This window comes from Cibotium barometz, chromosome 33, assembly GCF_041138505.1.
Source record: "Cibotium barometz isolate CiBa-2024 chromosome 33, ASM4113850v1, whole genome shotgun sequence".
NCBI classification, from domain to species: domain Eukaryota; kingdom Viridiplantae; phylum Streptophyta; class Polypodiopsida; order Cyatheales; family Cibotiaceae; genus Cibotium; species Cibotium barometz.
In genome coordinates, this window is record NC_141078.1 from 6,841,802 (window position 1) to 6,863,629 (window position 21,828).

General features: G+C 45.8%; 1 protein-coding gene across 3 annotated transcripts in view; it reads left to right on the forward strand.

Moving 5' to 3' along the window:
• The window catches only part of LOC147619241 (uncharacterized), a 119,073-nt gene that overhangs the window by 53,925 nt on the left and 43,320 nt on the right, over positions 1-21,828 (forward strand). For all 3 annotated transcript variants that reach the window (XM_086772887.1, XM_086772886.1, XM_086772888.1), the window contains exons 7-13: positions 2,964-3,112; positions 3,195-3,271; positions 3,428-3,637; positions 3,722-3,757; positions 13,476-13,574; positions 13,820-13,909; positions 14,000-14,075. In XM_086772887.1, coding sequence (XP_086629013.1) covers positions 2,964-3,112; positions 3,195-3,271; positions 3,428-3,637; positions 3,722-3,757; positions 13,476-13,574; positions 13,820-13,909; positions 14,000-14,075 — 737 coding nt within the window. The remainder of the gene's footprint in view (positions 1-2,963; positions 3,113-3,194; positions 3,272-3,427; positions 3,638-3,721; positions 3,758-13,475; positions 13,575-13,819; positions 13,910-13,999; positions 14,076-21,828) is intronic.

Genomic DNA, 21,828 nt, shown 5'->3' on the forward strand with positions numbered 1-21,828 from the left:
TTGACAGCTTTCCAGAAAGAAAAGATGTTATCAAATATACTCCTTCCATGGAGGAACCCATTATGGGTATCATGGATAGTCCTTATTGGAGAATCGGCCGCAACCTTATACTCAAGGCTTTCGCTAAGATTTTATATGCAGAACCAAGGAGGGTGATGGGCCTCCATTGCTTGATGTCAGGCTTGTCCCCACTCTTGGGGATAAGGTGAATCAGTCCCTCCGTGAGGTATGGAGGCATCATACCCGACACCCACATTTCCTGAAGGGCAACAGTGAAAGCATCTCCAATATGATCCCAAAAAAGAATAAAGAAGGTGGGAGAAAGACCATCATCCCCGGGGCATGAACCATTGGAAAGAGCATGTAGAGCATGAAGGAATTCATCCTTCGAGAAAGGGGCATCCAGGGAAGAACACACAGCATCTGTAATGAGCCTGGGCATGCACTCCCAAGCTTTCTGCCGTGCCACATCTCTCTGAGGGGAGGGCACCTCTACAGTCAACAAAGACCGATAAAATTCTGAAGCAATATCCCTCACCTTATGAGGCTCAATCTGAACCTCACCCTGTGAATCCTGCAAGTACCTCACAGAGTCCGTGCTATGGGAAGGCATGTGTGCTGAAAAAAACTCTTTGTTGCATCTGCCACCCATCCGAGTCCAAAAGGCCTCGTTCACATGAAAGGCGAACTCAGCCCTCCAGTCCATGGCCAACTGCAGCTCTGCTCTAACTGTGGTCAAGAGGTCTGTAATCCAAGTCGCATGTGGATGCTTTTCATGTTCCCTTTGAAGAGCAGCAATCCTACGCCTAATAGCTCTCTCCTTGTCCAGAGCCTCTTGCTTCTTAGACAAGGCAATGCTATGATAATGATGGCTGGTCCTCTCAAGAGCTAGCGCAATATTATGACAAGGATCAGGACCGTCACAAGATCTCCATCTCTCTCTGATCTCAAGGGAAATATTAGCATCTAGATAAAGAGAGTCAGGGATACGGATACAGGGAGAGGCCGAGCAAGCCCCAGGCTCCCTGAGACACAAAATGACGGGGCAATGATCCGATTTGGTGGTGCCAGGTATAATAGCAATGGTGCCTCCTCTGTCCAAGGACCAATCATCTACATAAAACCTGTCCAGATGTGCAAAGATGCTCTCATCCCCGCTCCTTTGGTTGTGCTAAGAGAAAGACAAGGAATTTGGCCTTCTCTGGAAGTCATCCTCAGTCCAGCAATCCCTGCCAAAAAAGGAAAGCGTGAACCTCTCCCATGAGGCTCGCTCCAAAGGGTGTAAACCCCCTTCGCGTCCACCCTTCTTGTCGGAAGGTTGCTCAACCATATTAAAATCCCCTCCCACTATCCAATGATCAACCTGGGGAATGACATTTGTAATGGTGTCCCAAAAGGCCACCCTTTCACCTCTCACGTTAGGTGCATAGATATTCAAGATTCCCAATTTCTGACCCTCATGCATGATCAAGATCCACTGCGCTCTAGCAGGGATGATAACACCATGCCCAACATGAGGTATAATAGATGCTGCCCCACTGAAATACAAACACCCCCTCTAGTCCCAACTGCCGAGGACCAGAAGGTGTGGCCAGAAAGCATCTTACCAATTTTGCCACACTGAGATCTATCCAATTTGTGTTGCTGCAACAAAAGCACATCCATAGACCCTCTTGTAACAGCAGGGTGAAGCTGGTCCTTCAGAAGGCGCTTCCTACCACGGGTGGGAAGCCCTCCAAGGCCGTGAACATTCCATGAGACAATGCTCATGGAAGAGAAGAGGGTTTGACCCCCGATCTAAGAAGACGATGGGCAGCCTGAGGACGCCTCTCATAATGCTGGAGGACGTAAAAATCCACAGGGCAAAGTCCACTGACATGCCCTTGTCCGAGGCCCTGCACCGTGCCTGCATATGTACGAGAAACTTGTTCGCCCTGCGGGGCATCAAGGGCAATGGCATCATGCTGAAAATCCTGCAATACATGATCCCCACTGTGCTAAACATCCTCCATATCTCCCCCTCCAAGTAGAGAGGACTCCACAAGATCATCTTGATCTGAAATATCATCTCTCTGCAAGATGCATCAGCTGACACATCCCTCTGACCAGAAACATCATCTATCTGTACGTGATCTGAGGAAGCCTTCCCATCAATCACACTAGGGGGGCGGGCGTGAGAGACAACACGCCACACCTGGCGGACTGAAGGACGGCAAGAACCATGACCCTGGGGACAGCATCCGCCGAGGCAGTGACCACCTGGGCAGAAGATGTCGGCAAGGCGTGAAGGGGGGGCACTTGAAGAACAAGCCCAAAGGTAGACCTGATGGCCTCTAACATAGGCCAATATGCGCGCGGAAGACTTGGAAATCTGAGAGTAATATAGGTTTTCCTCCTCAGTACATGCCATGAATACAATGTCACATTGTCATACACACGGATGTTTTGTTCTTTTGAGCCGGATTGTTTTTTCCCATCTTAACTCATGATATAGTCACTTTATGAATGTATGGAACACTTTTTGGTTTGATAGATTCTTTGGTGTTTTGTAGATGTCAATATAACTTTTATTTCTTTTTCTGTCTTGGATGCATGCACACATTAAAACAGAAATTCCACATTAAAAAAATGAATTGAAGTTATAAGGGATACATATCATGATAAACTAGTTGAAATATTATGTGTCTTATTGATTATTCTTTATGTTGATAATTGGTCTCTTTATTATGACAATTAAAAGGAGAAATCTTCTCAATAAATTTGAACTAAAACTTCATATGTTGGCCAATAAACAAATAATTTTTTATGTTTTGTAAATCATTTAAAAATTTATCGTTGTATTTGTTTTGTTAAAAGTTTTCAATTATATAAAATGATCATAAATGTGCTATTTATAATTTTGAATTATATTAACATCTTTAAAAGGCAGGCTTGTTGGGAACTGTCATTTTGTTTCTGGTTAGGTCAAGTTTAAGAGTGGGACAGCAAGGATTGGTTACCTCCATATCAGAAGCCTTTCCGGAAAAAATTGGAGTAAAGTTTGAGACGGTGGGCAACAAGAAAGTTGGGGCAAGCTCAAAGAAAAACACGAATTCTGTGATCATATGTGATGGTAAATGACCAAATCCAATGCATTATTAAGGTTTGTAAATGCATTTAAGTCCACTAACTGGTTCTTCTATCTCTTTGTACAGTTAAAGAGCTGGAGAAAGTGGATGCAAAATGTCCAGAAAGGGAACCTTGGATGACTCCAATAGAGGCTTTCTCCGAGGTATTACTACTAGACTCTTTGTGGATGATACTGATAGATGTATACGTAAGGGTTCTTGGTAGAGGTGTAGAAGGTCGATAATTGCAGACAGGTATTCAACGCCTCATTATGCTGGGCAGAATTTTGTTCATGTTTTTGCTGTTTTTTATTTTGCAGTTGGGCACATCTTCAGGAGGAGTGATTGTGTACTTTCCAGATCTGCAGAGGTGGATGGCCAGGGCTGTCCCTCGAGATGAAAGAAATTTGTTTCTTCACACACTAGGGGATTTTTTGGATAGTTCAAAAGGTCCAGCCATTTTCATTACTGGGAGGAGAAAAGAGTGTACGAATACAAACAGTGGCAGCAGTGCACAATGGCACCCATTGGTAGTTGGCCATTTGATTGCATTGCTTTTCTTTGATGGAATTGTTGATAGACTTCACTAAGGTCTTTTGCATTGACTTATGCAGAAAAGTCTCTTCTCGTCAATGCGGGGTGCTGTCAGGGTATGAATCAAATTTTGCCCTATCTACACATCATTAAAGTGTCGTAAGAAATTTATGTTGTTAACTATAAGGTCTCTAGAGACCACACACAAGGATTAATTGACCTAGCACCATAACTGTAAGAGGTTCCGTAGACCTGGACATTGTTGTATGCATCACATGACTGCAATGGATTGTGGCTAGCGACTCACCACCGAACCGTAGGTTCAGTGCCTCGAACCACCCCTGAGCCTGAGGTCTACCGCGAGTGTGCTTGGTACCGATGACCCCAACCTAGCGTCCCATACCAGTACGCTGAACCACCCACCTTGCAGCTCTATGGCCACGACATCCTCCATGCTTCCTTGGTAGCTCCAGACCACCGCGTGACTACTTGACCTCTTGTGTCTAATAACTGACCCCAAGTGAAACCGGCCTCTGATAGAAAACCAGAGTGCGGTAGGAGCAATCACCTGTCCACTTGTAGTCTAGATGAGAAACAAAACACAGATTGGAGCTAGAGTGCCCAAATCTGAAAACACAACGACACCTGTTGGCCCCAAAGCTTGGCGCCCCTTGCGGTATTTCTTTATTCAATTAAAATAATATGTATGGCTGAGTACAACACAAAGACCAGCCAAGAGTTTACACCTGTAAGTCCAATCTGACGGCCCACAAATCCTTCTCGGCACAGAGGATCTATACACACAGATCTGTGTCTTCAAACAACACACTGTGCCTCCCTCTGATCAGCCAAGTTCACAAAGCAGGCCAGCCATGGGCATACATCTGGCATAACTCAAGAGCATGAAACATCTTCTCAGCTCAAACATACATGTGCTGTCCAATCTCTGTCTTAATCTCTTGTCAATCTGCCAAACCCCTCCTCTCACAAGGAGCCAGATAACACATACCTGCAGCAGACATCAAGCAGTAGAAAGAGAGATGGATGAACAGAAACAGAGCTTACCAAGTTCAGCTCGTGAAACAACACTGGAGGAAGCAACAGCACCAATCTGTGCCTGCAGGCACTTGAATCCACAACCCTGCTTCACACGTGTGCTTGCTCTTGCCTGTATCCTCCTCCTGATGCTCACTCCTATGCTGTCCTTGAGAGTACAGATCTGAAAATCAGCACAGTACCCGTCTGTACCGCCTCGGGATACGTGCCAGGCGTTGTACTTGCATAAACAGTCTGCTGTCCACTTCTGTACCTGCCTGAATTTGAGAAAACAGGCCTGTCCAGCACCTGTCCAGCACCTGCTAACACCTCTGCAGCAACTGTACCTTCTGTACCTTGCTGCCCGTACACTGTACGGCAGCTGTACAAGGTGTACTTGCTGAAAAACAGTCTGTACAGCCTGTACAGAGCTTCTGCGCAGAGTTTCCAGCAGCTGTCCTGTGCGCCGCCAGCAACAGATGAGAAAGAGAGAGAGAGAGAGTGCCCAGTTCTGGCCGTACAGTGCTGTACGGCTGATTCTACTCAGAAAAACAGCTACAGCCACAGCAAAACAGCCGCCTTCTCCTTTCTCTTGAGCTTTTCCACGCTAGAACACAAGCGCATGAGGGCTTCTCCACTTTTGCTACACGACTCCCCAAAAAGGGAAGAGAGAGAGAGAAGAGAGAGAGAAAATTCCTTCCCAATTTAATCCCTAGGGCCCCAACTTAAATAAGTTCCTAGGGCCACTAAGGCCTAGGGGCAAACTTCAATAAACATTAAAACTTAATGTTTTAATGTTCCCCCTTCACACCTAGGGATGTCCACACATCTTAAACACTGTCCGGGCACCCCCCATGTGAATCATAAAATATTCTGACTCTGCAACCACCATGCCCACACTTGTCCTGCTCCATTTTCACAGGGCCATGACATACCCCCCTCTTGAAAGATGGCAAGCGTCCTCGATTGCATTCTGGTGATGCATCAAAATATCCAAAGTGAAATATACAATATGGCAAGATCAGCGTCCCAATCTCTCTGAGCCATACATATGTATCAACATTCACTGCAAACCAATGGCATAGTAATAGTCCAAGTTGTATACCACTGTGAACCATACATATCCACAAAAATCTCCATGTGACTAGTACACATATATCATAGAAGTCCCATAAACAGATGTACTGTCAGCCTCAGTACCTTCGGATGAGATAAAATCTGCACCAAGCGACCTCTAGATGTCATCTGAGCCTGTCTGTATCAAGGGAGTGAAGGTGCTACCCCCCTCTTGAGCATCAGGTAATGCTCCAGACTCATGCTCTGCTGAACCTGAATGAGCCACAATAAGAGTCGGCTCTAACTCAAAGGCTTCGAGATAAAGCTGCAAAACCTGAGGTGAATCTGTTAAGTCACCTTCCTCCATCCACTTCGCATCCATCGGTGAATAGTTCTTGAACTTCACAAGATAGCGACGGGAAACTTTACCTCGTACCTTCCTTTCTTTATGTGCCAGTATCTGCTCTGGAATCAGAACCTCATCAAGTTCCTCAACTTCCGGCTGAGCCTCATCTGATACATCCTCAGGCACATCCCCACGGAAAGGTCTAAGAAGACTCACGTGAAAAGCATTGTGAATCCTCCAGTGATCTGGTAACTTCAAACGATAGGTTACCTCACCAATCTTTTCCAAAACTTGAAAAGGCCCATAATATCGCATGCTCAACTTAGGGAATAAGCGCTCTTTACCCTTCATCTTCTTGAGTCTAGCCTTTTCAAAACGCAAAAGAACCCAATCACCCAATGCAAACTGTAAATCACGTCTGTGACGGTCTGCGGCTTTCTTTTGCTTCTGCTGAGTTTTCTGGAGGGCCAACTTAACTCTCCGATAAGCTTCATCCAAGCTCTCCACATACTGATCAGCCTCAAAGATCTTATCCTTTGTATGCAAAATGGGTGGTACCTTCTTCCCTCCTTCTACAATCTCAAAAGGCGCCTTGCCTGTCGAGCTATGTACAGTGTTGTTATATGCAAACTCCACCAAAGGAAGATACTTTTCCCATTGTTGCTTGTGCTCTGACACATAACACGTGAGAAGATCCAACACTGTAGAGTTAGCCTCTTCTGACTGACCATCTGTCTGTGGATGAAATGACGATGAAAACTTGAGAGTTGTACCCATGTTGTCAAACAACCCTCTCCAAAACAAACTCGTCATCCGTGGATCACGGTCACTAATGATAGACGTAGGCAAGCCATGATACTTGAAGATGTTCGCCATGAACAACTTCACCATATGATCCACTTTAATTGTCTTCCTCACGGGAATGAAATGAGCCTGCTTACTGAACCTACATATGATAGTCCAGATCCCATCATTTCCCGTTTGTGTCCGTGGAAGATCAAATACAAAATCCATGGCAATGCTCTCCCAAGGTCTATCCGGAATAGGTAAAGGCTGTAATAACCCTGGTGTCTTCTGACGGTCAAACTTTACCTTCTGACATACGATGCATTGCCTCACAAAGGCATCAACATCTCTTCTCAAGGTTGGCCAATAAAAGAAAGTCTCCACTGCTTTGACCGTGGCGTCAATCCCTCTATGACCTGCATACGGTGGAGCATGACTTTCAATCATAACCTTGAGTCGCAATGGCCTGGTAACACACAGTCTGCCATGCATCAATAAAAACCCATCTCTGAGAGTGTAATGCTCATGCCGCTGACCCTCAGACATCTGATCATACAACTTTTCAAAATCCTCATCATGGACATACTGCTCTTTCATTTCATCAAGCTCATGATGATAAGCAAGTGAAACTGCAGAGACCTGTGGCTTGCGTGACAAAGCATCTGCCACTACATTCTTTTTGCCTTCCACATGCACAATCTGGAAGTGAAACATTGACAAAAAGTTTGCCCAACGCATATGCTTCTCTGAAAGCTTAGTCTGCGTGAGGAAATAACGCAAGGTCTGATGATCTGTCTGTACAGTAAAATCAGCCCCAAGCAAGTAGTGTTTCCATGTAGAAAGAGCGTGAATTACAGCCAACATCTCTTTCTCATACACCTGTAAACGCTTCTCGGCATCTTGCAAAACTCTACTCTCATAGGCTATCACATGTCCCTCTTGCATGAGAACTGCACCAATGCTACTTCCACATGCATCACACTGGACAACAAAAGCCTTTCGGAGATCCGGTAACACCAATACTGGGTCCGAAGTAAGCTTTTCTTTGAGCTTTTTGAATGCTGTAATTTCCCGATCAGCCCATCTAAACGGAGTTGCTTTCTTCGTCAAAGCATGAAGAGGCGAAGCAATTTCAGCAAAGTGCCGTATGTAACGCCTGTAATAGGAACACAATCCTAGAAAGCTGCGTACATCATGCACGGTCCTCAAAGCTGGCCAATTAAGTATTGCTTCCACCTTTGCTGGATCCATACGGACTCCATGACCAGATACAATATGCCCCAAGAAATGTATCTCCTGCAAAAAGAACTCACTCTTCTTGCCATTAACCACCAATCTATGGTTTCTGAGTTCTGCAAACACAATGGCCAAATGCCTTCTATGCTCTTCCTCAGTTTGTGAATGCACAATCATATCATCAAAGAATGTGCCTACAAACTCTCTATGAGGCCTGAAAATCCTGTCCATCATTCTGTTAAATGTGGCAGGCGCATTTGTCAAACCAAAGGGCATAACCAAGAACTCATACAACCCAAATGTGGTTCGGAATGTTGTCTTATGCACATCCTCGGGTCTAATGCGTATCTGATGATACCCGCTTTTCAAGTCAATACGACTGAAAACTGTGGAGCCCTGTAAGCGGTCCAATATGTCATCGATCCTCGGTATGGGGAATCGATTCTTGATGGTATTCTTATTCAGCGCTCTGTAATCAATACACATGCGCCAAGAACCATCCTTCTTCTGCACTAAGAGCACAGGTGAGCAAAAGGGTGATGAGCTAGGCTGTATCAACCCCTTATTCAATAGCTCTTGCACCTGACTCATAATCTCTTCTTGTTGGGCTGCACTAACACGATACGGCGGTCTATTCGGTGGAGTACTACCAGGAATCAGATCTATAGCATGATCTTCTGGCCTCTCAGGAGGTAATTCTCCTGGCAATGACTCGGAAAAACAGTCTTGAAACCCACTTAAGAAATCAGCCCTGTCCTTATCTAACATCGACAAATTAGACTTAGACTCATCATCCTGTGCATCCTTTACATAAATCAAGTACGCGGAAAGATGCTTTTTCATTACTGATGAAATCGCCGAAGCGGATACAATAGGGACAGATTCCCCTTTGAGTTTTACATCCAATACATGCTCTTTCCCTCTATGAGTCAAAGTAATTTTCCTATTGTAAGTATCCACCACCGCATGTACCCTGTGGCACCATGGCATCCCCAACAAAACATCACAGCCATCCAAAGGCATGATGAAGAACTCCTCGCTGTCCACATAACCCTGCAAATGAAGCCGAAGCTTCCCAATAATAGGAGTAACAGGTTCTGCATACCCTGGACAAGCCATGTTTGCCTCATGTAACGGCCCCATCTCCTCTGCGCGAATCCCTAATCGGCCAGCCAAATCTGGTGAAATGAAGTTGGCTCTAGCACCTGTGTCAAAGAAGATCAAAGCATTCTGATCTCTCACTTTGCCCCATGCCCTGCACAACTCTGTAGCTTCACCACCTAGCTGCTCACCCACAAGATCAGGAACTAAGCCTGCAGAAGGCTTTTGTTTCTTTGGCTTGGGCTCTCCTTTATTGTCAGGGTCCTTCTTGGACGTTCTTTTGGGACAATTGAATGACATATGCCCCTCTTCAGTACAGTAAAAACACTTTTGAGCATCTCTCAAAGCCTGTCTTTCCTCAGAAGTCCTTTTGGGCATTGGCAACTTCTTATACTTTGTCTCTGAAGACCCTTTAGTATCACGAGAAGCATGCCCAAATTTTTCAGCTTTCTTGCCCAATTTCTTACTGCCTTTAAACCCAGATGAACCACCTGTGAGTAACGCATTAGCTGTCATAGCATTTTCAATCATCTGTGACATGTTCGTTACTCTTGTCTTTATACAGTAATCTCGTACCTCTTTGGGCAGCCCACAACAATATTTCTCAACCTGCTCAGACAATGGCACGGCACGATAAGAAGTCACTGGGAGTAGAGCTTCCCAAAACTTCTTGTTATAATCCTCCAAACTATCACACTTTGAAGCATCCAGCTTGTGCCATGCGGTCATAACATCCACCTCAAATGTAGATGTGAGCCATACGGAAGAGAAAACCTGTTTAAATTGGACCCATGTGGTGGGTGCTATGCCCTGCAAAAGAAGAGTAGACCACCACTGCAAAGCATTGCCCTTGAGAAAAGTGGCAGCTTTCCTCACCTTCGAGGACTCTGTGTAATTCCCACCAGAAAAAGCAGCATCAAACTGCTGTAAAAAGGTAAGTGCTTTCAATTTATCCTTGGCCCCACTGAAAGTGTCAAACTTCACTGCAGCTCCCCCTTCCTTGTAATCCTTCGCCTTTCCCATAGGCGTTAGATTATCATATGGAAGTGGTTTCGTAAGATTGCTGCCCCCAACATTCATACCCATCATTGGGTCAACATTTCCCATTCCAACACCAGGCATACCATACATCCCAGCCATGTTTCCATACATTCCATGCTGCAAACCTGGCTGCATGCCACCAAACATATTGCCTTGCATCCCAGGTTGCATGCTTCCAAACACATTTCCTTGCATACCGGACTGCATACCACCATACATATTCCCTTGCATGCCAGGCTGAAAATTGGCTCCAAAAGGCCCATACATACCCATGCCTCCCTGAGGATAACCCCCAGTCATGGATTGAAACACTGAGCCACCACCAAAGTACCCTGGATGCATGTTCTGCTGAGGAATAGGTGGCTGTCCATAGAAGGAACTGTGTGGGTTAGCACCAAAAGCATGCTGCATGTTCGGAAACTGTGCAGGAGATGGATCCTGTGGAGTGGTACCACTATGACCATGAGAAAGATTCTTTGAACGAACCTTCTTCTTCTTTTTCACGGGCTCTGTGCGGGGCTCTGAGCGAGATCTCAAAAATTCAGCAAATCTCTCGCTCTGTGTGAGCTGCATAAAAGTATCCATAACACCAGCCAAGCGATCTTTGAACCGAGCATCATCATCCTCTTTACTATGCACATCTTCTGGCTGTGTTACATCCTCATAAGGCTCAACATCTGCAGCCTGTTCTCCTGCAAAAATATCCTCAGATACATCTCTTTCAGGAGAAGTCTCTTGCTCTTCTTCTTCATGATAGAAGTACTCTTCCTCTGTATCAGACATGTTTGCTGAATTTTCAGCGATGGCTTTCTCCAAAGCAACCACGAGCTCACCCCCTTCAGAAAGTTGATGATTGGTCCTGGCAACGGAACCTTGAAACCGGCCTCTGATAGAAAACCAGAGTGCGGTAGGAGCAATCACCTGTCCACTTGTAGTCTAGATGAGAAACAAAACACAGATTGGAGCTAGAGTGCCCAAATCTGAAAACACAACGACACCTGTTGGCCCCAAAGCTTGGCGCCCCTTGCGGTATTTCTTTATTCAATTAAAATAATATGTATGGCTGAGTACAACACAAAGACCAGCCAAGAGTTTACACCTGTAAGTCCAATCTGACGGCCCACAAATCCTTCTCGGCACAGAGGATCTATGCACACAGATCTGTGTCTTCAAACAACACACTGTGCCTCCCTCTGATCAGCCAAGTTCACAAAGCAGGCCAGCCATGGGCATACATCTGGCATAACTCAAGAGCATGAAACATCTTCTCAGCTCAAACATACATGTGCTGTCCAATCTCTGTCTTAATCTCTTGTCAATCTGCCAAACCCCTCCTCTCACAAGGAGCCAGATAACACATACCTGCAGCAGACATCAAGCAGTAGAAAGAGAGATGGATGAACAGAAACAGAGCTTACCAAGTTCAGCTCGTGAAACAACACTGGAGGAAGCAACAGCACCAATCTGTGCCTGCAGGCACTTGAATCCACAACCCTGCTTCACACGTGTGCTTGCTCTTGCCTGTATCCTCCTCCTGATGCTCACTCCTATGCTGTCCTTGAGAGTACAGATCTGAAAATCAGCACAGTACCCGTCTGTACCGCCTCGGGATACGTGCCAGGCATTGTACTTGCATAAACAGTCTGCTGTCCACTTCTGTACCTGCCTGAATTTGAGAAAACAGGCCTGTCCAGCACCTGTCCAGCACCTGCTAACACCTCTGCAGCAACTGTACCTTCTGTACCTTGCTGCCCGTACACTGTACGGCAGCTGTACAAGGTGTACTTGCTGAAAAACAGTCTGTACAGCCTGTACAGAGCTTCTGCGCAGAGTTTCCAGCAGCTGTCCTGTGCGCCGCCAGCAACAGATGAGAAAGAGAGAGAGAGAGAGTGCCCAGTTCTGGCCGTACAGTGCTGTACGGCTGATTCTACTCAGAAAAACAGCTACAGCCACAGCAAAACAGCCGCCTTCTCCTTTCTCTTGAGCTTTTCCACGCTAGAACACAAGCGCATGAGGGCTTCTCCACTTTTGCTACACGACTCCCCAAAAAGGGAAGAGAGAGAGAGAAGAGAGAGAGAAAATTCCTTCCCAATTTAATCCCTAGGGCCCCAACTTAAATAAGTTCCTAGGGCCACTAAGGCCTAGGGGCAAACTTCAATAAACATTAAAACTTAATGTTTTAATGTTCCCCCTTCACACCTAGGGATGTCCACACATCTTAAACACTGTCCGGGCACCCCCCATGTGAATCATAAAATATTCTGACTCTGCAACCACCATGCCCACACTTGTCCTGCTCCATTTTCACAGGGCCATGACACCAAGTCACTTATATGGTAATAACCTGGCTATTATTGGCCCCTGCTTTATTGATTAGCTGTCTTGATTTATTTATAAGATTTTAGCCATTATTAGCGCTAGGCTATTAATTACAAGCTCTTAGCCAATATAGACCTCTTCTTGCTAGCGCCCTTAGCCCACGTGTGAACACTCATGGTCCCCACACCTCGGCTAAGCACTTAACCCTAATACTAGGTTAATCCTAACCCTAACTGGGTTTAGGATTAGGGCTAGGGGCATGTGCTACTGGGGTTAGCACATGCCCCTAGCCCTAATCCTAGGCATGTCGGGACGTAACATTAACAAAAGTGCCAATTTATGGTTAAAGGTTCACTTTTTGATTGGGAGGAAATGTGAATTCTATCCTATGCATCGCAAGTGAGGGATGGGTTAGTTTCTGGATGTAGTTGTTGTCCATTTTAAAGGCATTTGTTTGCTGGTGTGCAAGGCTTTCTTTGAGGTTGAGTCAGACTCACCCGAGCTACAAGTTAGGTGTCTTCCTGCAGCCCTCTGTGTGTGGCCGTCTATTGGAGAGGCACATGGGGTACTCTATGTAAAAAGGTTTTGAATATCATCAAAGATGTGTGTGGACATGTTTGCTTTATGGGTGGATGGGGAGCTACCCCATTGAAGGCCCCGTCTTCTGATGACAGGGAACAGGTGTGTGGAAGTATTGGAAGTAGTGTAGTGATGGGTATGTATGTTTTTTTTTTTTCTTGGACAAATGGTATATTCTTATAGCCTTCCATGGAGTGTTTTTTCTTCTATAAGCTTCAAGCATGCCAATAATGGAAGTAGTAGTCAGCATATATCTATTGTAACTTTTGGGTTGGCTGTTAGTAGGAGCTACCCAGCCCTTGTTTTGTTTCTCCTTAACACATGGTTTTTAACAGAGGCTTAAAGTACAGATCAAAGCAGAAGAAATAGATATGAAAGGGACGGAGGAGGTGTTTGATATATTCAAAAATGTGGTACCCATCCTTCCACCTCAGGTAGATTGTTATCTTCAACTGCTGCTTATTTTGTTGCTGTGCTTGTGTTTCTGAAGATGACTGCTTTCATTTCTGAATGTATCACTCTTATTATTAAGATTTGGGATGTGTGCACTTAGTTTTCTGTTGCCATGCTTGAATGGTTATTAATAGCTTACTGTACCCATAGCTTGCATGTGTGAAACTGTGAAGCTGGCTTTGTAGGGAGGTCCATCTAGTGAAAGACCTGTAATATGTGTGTTTAGGATCAAGAAACACTTCGACGATGGAGGGAGCAGCTTGATCAGGACAAGAAAATAATACAATCACGGAATAATGCTAGGGAGATTGAGAAGGTAATTACAAACTGTCTGCTTTGCACGATGACACAGTTCTTCCATGATGCCATAGGAATTCATGTATCTTGCTGCTCATTTTGATTTCAGGTGCTTTCAGAAAATGCCATGAATTGTGCTGAGGTTGCAGATCTTGACACTTCCGATTTGCTTTTGACAGAGAAACGTAAGTTTAAATTTTACTTTTTGGTTCTGGTTTACTGTTAAGCATGTGATATCCTAATTGTAAAAAATTACAGATTGAGGTTTACACACAAATGAAAGGGTCTCTATATATGCACCCGGGGTAGGCTAGGTCCAGGTAACCTGTGTTGGGCCAGCCAGGGTGTGATTCACACCGATTGAACTGACCATACTGCCAGACCAGGGTGTTAATAGACTACGTAAGACCATAGGTCTTGGTGTAGTTCCAGGGAGGTGTGTCAGGAAGATTTTCTGCAGCCCTTAGTGCAACCTTGTATGTCTCAACACACTTTCTATTATTTGACAGTGTACCAAGCCTGTTTAAGCTGTAACAACCCATGGTCACCACACGAAATGCGTTGCATTGCTGCTGAAACGTGAAACGCGTTTCACTATTGAATTGTTTCAATTATGGACGTTTCGTCCAACGTTTCAGGGCAGCTGTAAACTTGAGAAGGAATTAATAAAAACGTTCAATATTGAATATTATTGCAATTTGTGCTTGTGGCTCCACCAATTATGAGGCATGTTATTTTTTGTTTATGTAACATGTATACAATATGACTCAGAATGAGAAAATCCCTCAAAATTGTCCATGAATGCAATCAACACTGCAACGAAGTTTTAAACTTTGTTTGGTTATTTGCTATTGGACTTTCTTTTGTATTCTTGATTGTAAGTATTAAAGTAAACCTGTAAATAAGTTTTAAGGCCCAAATTTGAAATTTCAGATTTGGGTCTCCAAATTGGAGGCCCAAATTGCACTTTGAGATTTGGGCCTTCCCTCCTCCGCAGCTTCTCCCCTTTTTCGTTCCCCTCTTGTTCCTGCAAGAGTTTTCTCAGGTTCTTCGGGGCGTTTTCCTTTCAAGTCTTGGCATTTTCTAGTCTTCACCCTCGAGAGGACTCCATGGTAGTTGCGCTCTGTCAACCCCAACCGAGGCCTCCGTTGCTTGCTTAACTTTTTCCGAAGCGGACCTTCAGATATTCACTACGACTATTTTAGCATTAGTGGCCTCCACCTTGGTTTGCAAGATTGTTTGTAGCTACCTTGCGCGCGGGCAACTTAGAGATCTTTTAGAGGCGATCCTTATTGGTGAGCCTTCAAAGATCATAGACATTCACCCACTGGGACGTGGCTACTACCAGGTGGAGTTCGACTCGCCAACGGCGTCAGACCGAGTCATGCAGCTGAGGTCCCTTGCATTGTGTACGGCCTAGGCCTTCTTTGTGCGGTGGCAGCACGGCTTCGACCCTGCGTCCGACCTTGTGGTTGGCGTGTTAGGCTTCCCAGTGACAGTTTGCTTTCGAGGCCTTAGGAAGGAATACCTTCATCTTCTGCCAGTGATTGGTGGAGCTATCGGGAGAGTGATGGAATCCCCCCCCCCACTACTGCCTTGTCCCTCGCACGGGCAGTCGAGATTCCATCTCTTCACATCTGTGTTGCCTTGCCGGATTCAGTGCCTCATGTTATATCTATACCATGCCTTCCGGGCGACCTCGTCATTCAGCGAGTGGAGTACTTAGGGCCTAGGCCTTCTTGGCCAATGCCTCATTTGCAGGTAGATGGGCCACTTCGCCAAAGCTTGCCCTCGGCGCCAGTCCAAGAGGTCGCCTCCTATGTCCCCCCCCCCCCCCCCCCGGTGCACATTTCCTGTTCAGATCCTCATCAGGGGGCAAAGAGAGAGACAGGTTCTCAGGTAGCGGAGCACAGGTTATGACCGCGGATGACCTAGTTGTCGGAAAGGGGCGGACCGGTGGCCCACGTTTGAGCCATCAGCATGATCAGAGTTGAGCGCCGCTGTGGCTCACACCAGTTTGGCAGAGTACAAGAGGATTCGGTTCAGTCAGAGAACTGTTTCGAGCATTTATCACAGCACGCACCCATCGGCGATGGGCTCCCTCTTGTCATGGAGAGGGTCCCTCCGGCTCCTCCAATTTGGTGGCCGCTTCCTTGTCGAGCTTCCTTCTCTAGCTCTCATTGTTTAGTGAGCTCTTTAGGCCCCATTGAGCCCCCAACGAGCCTCTCCCAACAGCCTACCTTAACTCCTAGCTGCACCCTTCTCCTCCCCTCCCTTCGTCCATCTTCGCCCCCGACTCTTCCCGCATTAGTCCCTTCTGCCACATCTTCCATCAGAGCCCGGCCTCCCCTCTGCCTCCACCTCCGCCTCCACCTCTTCAGAGCACTCCCGTCAGCGTCCACAGCAGCCCTCCACATGCAGCGGAGATAGGCGGCGAGTTCTGTTCGCCGCTTGATTCATCGTTTTCTTGAGCTGGTAGAGATGAGCATTCCCGCTTCCCGGTTAGGGCTCTCTCACCAGAGTGTCCAGGTGGACCCCTAGGATCTTGGGGCTTCTTGTGGATTACAATTTCTTCCGATGTCTTCTGGCGGAAGGAACAGATATGTTTCAGGAGACAGTAGTCCCCATTCGGATGTGTGGTTTTCCATTACTCCAGACCCTCTACGCCAGAGAGTGGCGCAGTGATCTTCTCTTTTCCATTGAGTGCAGCCCTGAGGACGGAGTGGGACTTGGAGTCCGTGACTGTCGCCATCCAGGGAGAGGCAATTGAGCTTTCCCACCATCTTCACAACCTTCACATCATTGACGTTCTCACCCATCTATGGCCATTGGGTAGGATGGAGCTTAGAGGCTGAGGCCATAGAGACGCGTTCTCGTTTCTACAGGAGGATCAGAGCCGTCATTTCCCACCACCACAAGACTTTCTCCTGCCAGCTCAGCTTTACTGCATTGGGTACTAGGATGCAGCGCCCTATGCGGGATATTTTATGGTGATGTGAGAACTTGAGGCTCTCTGTATTGGGATAAGCTTTGGCATTTCAGCTGTTGTTCCTTTCTTTTACTTTCAGTACCATGATGATGTATTTCATGGACATGATGTAACATATTGGTCTCATAGGTCATTTTGGCCTTTTGAAGACGTTAATACAACTTTCTTTCTTTCTCTCTATCCGTGTCGACTGCTTCAACACCATAGCCACGGCTATAGTCTATGAGCCTCCCTAGCCCGTCGACTGTACCAACATTTGGTATCAGAGCACCTGCATCTTGCCCATACATCTTTGGTCACCTCTTGCACATACTCCTCACAACACCAGCACTGCCGAGCACCCTTGTACCTGCACATTGCTATACCCTCATACAGGCACTTGCGCACACCACCTGCACCTTGTACCCACCACCTGTGAACGCACTGTGTCCGTCTTAGTCTCTGGCGCCATCTGAAGCTCACAGCCCGACTGTACCTGCAGAGCAGCATCAGCAATAGCAAATTGACATCGTTATCTAAAGCAGTTCAAGCTGTAACTACAAAATCGAACTTCAGATCAAAATCAACTTGGGCTTTTCAAATTTTATTGTAAAATGATAAAAAAAAGTAGGTACAAAAGAAATCAAATTAGAGCTTTTTCCATTTTCAAAAAAAATTGTGCTCAATGAAGCTATTAATCCTTAGTGCTTCATCATTTTTTCAAAATTGAGGGTGCATCACCAGCATTATAGGGTTGCTACAACGTGCTATATCATCAATTTTGAAAACCCTGTTGTTGTTGGAAACCCTATTTTTTTGAAAACCTCAATTTCTAGAAGCCTAATTTATGGAAACCCTATTTTTTGGGATTTGTTTGTAAGGGCAGACACTAGCTCATCAATAAGAGCTAAGACCCCTTTCTCTATCATTATGGGTTTACATTTAAAGTTTGACAGGGTCAACTTACACACTTGACAGACCAAGATGAAATTTAGCTTGATGCATGAAGGCCTTTGGTCTTAAGAGATTGGAAGCTTAGAGATCAAAAAGCCTTTGGGTTGATAGCCATAGGGTTGATGAATGGGCTTTCTAAAGTCCGAGTGTGTGTGTGTGTGTGTGTTTGTTTTCTGTTCAGTTGTGTGTTGTGTTTTGTGTTTGTGGCGTGATCCTGTGTGTACTTTATCCATTGGATCCCATAACTGGGAAGAGCCATGTGATTTATCCTTGACCAGAAAAGAAAAATCGGCATGAGAAATCATGTGCCTAGATTTGTGCTTTACACAGTATGGGGTAATCCCTTGAGGGGGGGTTGTTTGGAATCAAGGTTTTACCTGTGAGTTTGTGTGTGAATCCACTCTTACAGTGACAAACTGTGTGTGAACCACCACTTAGGTTGGGTAAACCACCCTTAGGTTGGGTTTTTGAGTAATATCTAGATATTTGTGAGTGATGTCATTGTGGCCTTTGTAACTTAAAAAAGTACTTGTACTTCATGGAATTAATCAAGAAACTACAAATCATTCGAGTCATGTACTTTCACACTCTCTCTAGCTTTCACTCTCTTTCTCTCTCTACCAACCGGGTTATCCGGTCAGATCTTCTTAGCCTCTACACACATTGCACATGGATCACACCCCCGGAGCTCCCCACGAAGATGCACTTTTACAGAGACCACTTCCTCACACTCATTGAGGATGGATTCATCTAGCAGCCGGGCTACTTGAGTGTTCACATGTCCCATGCCATGCAGATTGCAATTGGCCAGATACGGGTTTCTTCCCACCGCCTCAGAGTGGAGACAGGTAGAGCTGAGCGCATCTTCAGAGCCGAGAATCTCGTACGGACACCCAGAGAGGAGAGGATGTGCCGACTATGCCACACAGAGGTTGAGACGGAGGAGCATTACATATGCCGCTGTTGCCGAGTATACTATGAGAACCACGGGAGGTTTTAGTGTCTATTTCGTGAGGGATTCGGTCCACTCTCGAGGATCATTGACTTCCAGGACCAGCGTTGCCTGGGCTTCTTCCTGCTTGAGCTCCGTAGACACAGGGACACCTTCTTGTGACATAGGCCCTAGCCACCCCGCCCCCTCCCTCGATAGCCAACCATCACCAGTTTCTTCTGGGCCCAGGAGGTGGAGGACACCAACACAGTGGATCTTGTGGACCCTCCACGAGCTGCTCTGGACCTACCTCGCTCGAGAGGAGTTACCTCGGACCGAGCCTCTGCCTCCAGCATGCCCGACGCCCTCGACCCCCCTGTTGGCTACAAATCCAGGACATGCTCCACCGCCATCGAGCTACCTTTCCACGTGACATAGCTGAGGGAGACCTCTCGGCTATACTCGTCAGCCCCATGCTTGACATTTTGGAGAGTGGTATACCATCTACTCGGAGCTGAGGTTTCTCCCATATTTTTATGTTCTCAGTATTCCATGACAAGTTTCCATGGACAGTTTTGTATCACCCTAGTGAGATAGCTATATTTATTTTTTCATTCTGTTTTATTTTCCATTCCATGATGAGATATGCCATGGACATTATTGTATCACTTTGGTCTTATAGGCCCATTGGGTCTTTAGTAGACGCTTAATATATCTTTCTTTCTTTTTTTCTTTCTTTCTTTCTTTCTTTCTATCCCTGTCGACTGCTTCAACACCATAGCAAAGGCTGTAGTCTATGAGCCTTCCTGTGGACTGTACCAACACTCATTATCTACCAGAGTGAGGTCGAGTTAGAGGAGCACTTCATATGCAGATGCACCATATATTATGAGATCTGAGGGAGGTGCTGTTGCTCTTTACAGAGGGATTTGGACCCTTATCTAGGATTGTGGATTATCCAGATCACTGGTGCCAAGGCCTCTTCCTACTAGAGCTTCATCACCACAAAGTCTCACTGATTAGAGACTCGAGACCTCATGGAAGACATCCACCTTGGCCCCAAGCGGCCATCACTTAGTTCTTGCGATCATGAGAGGGTGCCACACCAGCAATAGATGACATACCCACAGCCTCATGGAGCCACACATCTTGGAGTGCCCGACCACTTGCTAGACCTCACTTTGGTGTGAGTCTAGATCGGGCTACGCCACTACGATGAGCCCAATGTCCCAGACTCCCATGACCTCGCCATAAACACAGCCACCAGCCCCAGTTTGAGGAGATCTTGGAGAGGCTTAGAGCCACTTTCCCACGCCTTGTGGATCCGCAGAGCCGTCTACAGGTTATTCCCATGCTTAAAATCCTTGATGGCGCCCACCTCCTACCGACGGGTTAGCTCCATAGGCTGTGTGATGAGGGTGATCCCATTTTGTATCTTATGGCTCGGATTTAACATTCCTTGTTCATAGCGTGTCTTTGTTTTCTTTTGTATTATGATGAGATTACAAGACTCTCTTGTATCACTTTTGGTCTCATAGACCCTTTGGGTCTTTTTGAGTTTTCAATTTTAGCTTACTGTCGGTTTTTCTTATTTCATCCATGACGAGATTTCATGGACACTAAGTACACATCATTTTGGCCTCCTAGACCCTTTGGGTATTTTGAAGACATTAATATAACTTTCTTTCTCTTTCTTTACACACACACACACACATACACACACACACTTTTTTTTTTTGTGAAACCACTACTTTATTAAGGATTGTATGGTATGTCTAGGTATATCTAGCTTCCATGCTCGAGCCAATTGACTTTACCCACCCTTCCTCCATTGTGCAAGGATGAAACCTTCTAGTCCTTGACGACAAAGGTGTCTTTGTTATTCTTCAAGTATGTTCGTAGAACATGGGGTTTCAGACAGATGTCAGGGAGCTTTTTGGCTGTCTGGGAGGAAACATGGTCCACCAACACCAATTTCTACAAGAGCATAGTAGAACATGTACGATAGAGAGGGGTGAGGAGATTATCTAGTAGTTGGAGAGCGAGTTGGCAGCTTGCTAAGAGATCCGAGCAATAAAGGCATCACATACAGTGGTAAGTCCTTCCATAGGTGAAGCTCAACAAGAGGGAGTGTCTAAGGATGCTTGAAAGCTTTCAAGAGAGGAAGTTGTATTAGTGACAGAGTTCCCAAGTAAGGAGAAGATTCTGGAGGCTGAGCCCAAGGAGCACACACTACTTGGAGGTGATGGCGGACAACCCATCCCTAGAGCCCATTCCAATTTCCGAGGACATGGAGTGGTCATCAAGTGAGTTTCATGCTTGTCTCTCCAAATCCATTGAGGTTGAGGATGGGATGAGTGATTCCGCAGTGGTATCTATCATGCTAGTAGAGCATCTATAGGCAGAGTGGCTAGTTCCAGTACCCCGAGGAGTCAGTGGTGGAGATATCATTGAGACAGCAGATCTAGTAACCATGCTATTGGAGTTAGAAGTGATGTGTGAAGCAGAGTGCGATTTCGCCATAAGATCCGTATCCGGTTGGAGCATTGGAGCACCATTTGCACCCGTGCTCTGAGCTAAGTAGGAGGGAATGCCATGTGCACACTCTTTTGAACGATGTGGACATGCTTCTACCCATTTGTCAACTCAGAGGTCGATTACATGGCCGGATTCATGTGTTTCTAAGGAGTATTGTGTCAGTTCATTGTAATATTTTCGAGTCGCGCAATGAGCAACCTAGTGTGGACACAGTTATTGGGTTATTGTGTGAAAAATATTACTTGGACATTATTATGCTAAAAAATATATAGAAATCTTGCTTAACGAAGATCCCAAATGCCCGCAATACTTCGCAACTTTTGTGTCCACTCAGTATTCCATATGGGGTTGCTGAGAGACCTAAAAAATCTGGCAAGGTAGACTGGTAGTGTATATTTGATTGGTAGGATGAGAGAATCTTGCTACATCATGGAGATCCCTGGTATAGGTGGGCTAGACAGTCAAATCCTCAAGTTATGTACGAAGGAGAAGATTTGGACATGGCCATTTTGATCTAGAGAGGAGTCCCTTAAACCTATCACCCTAG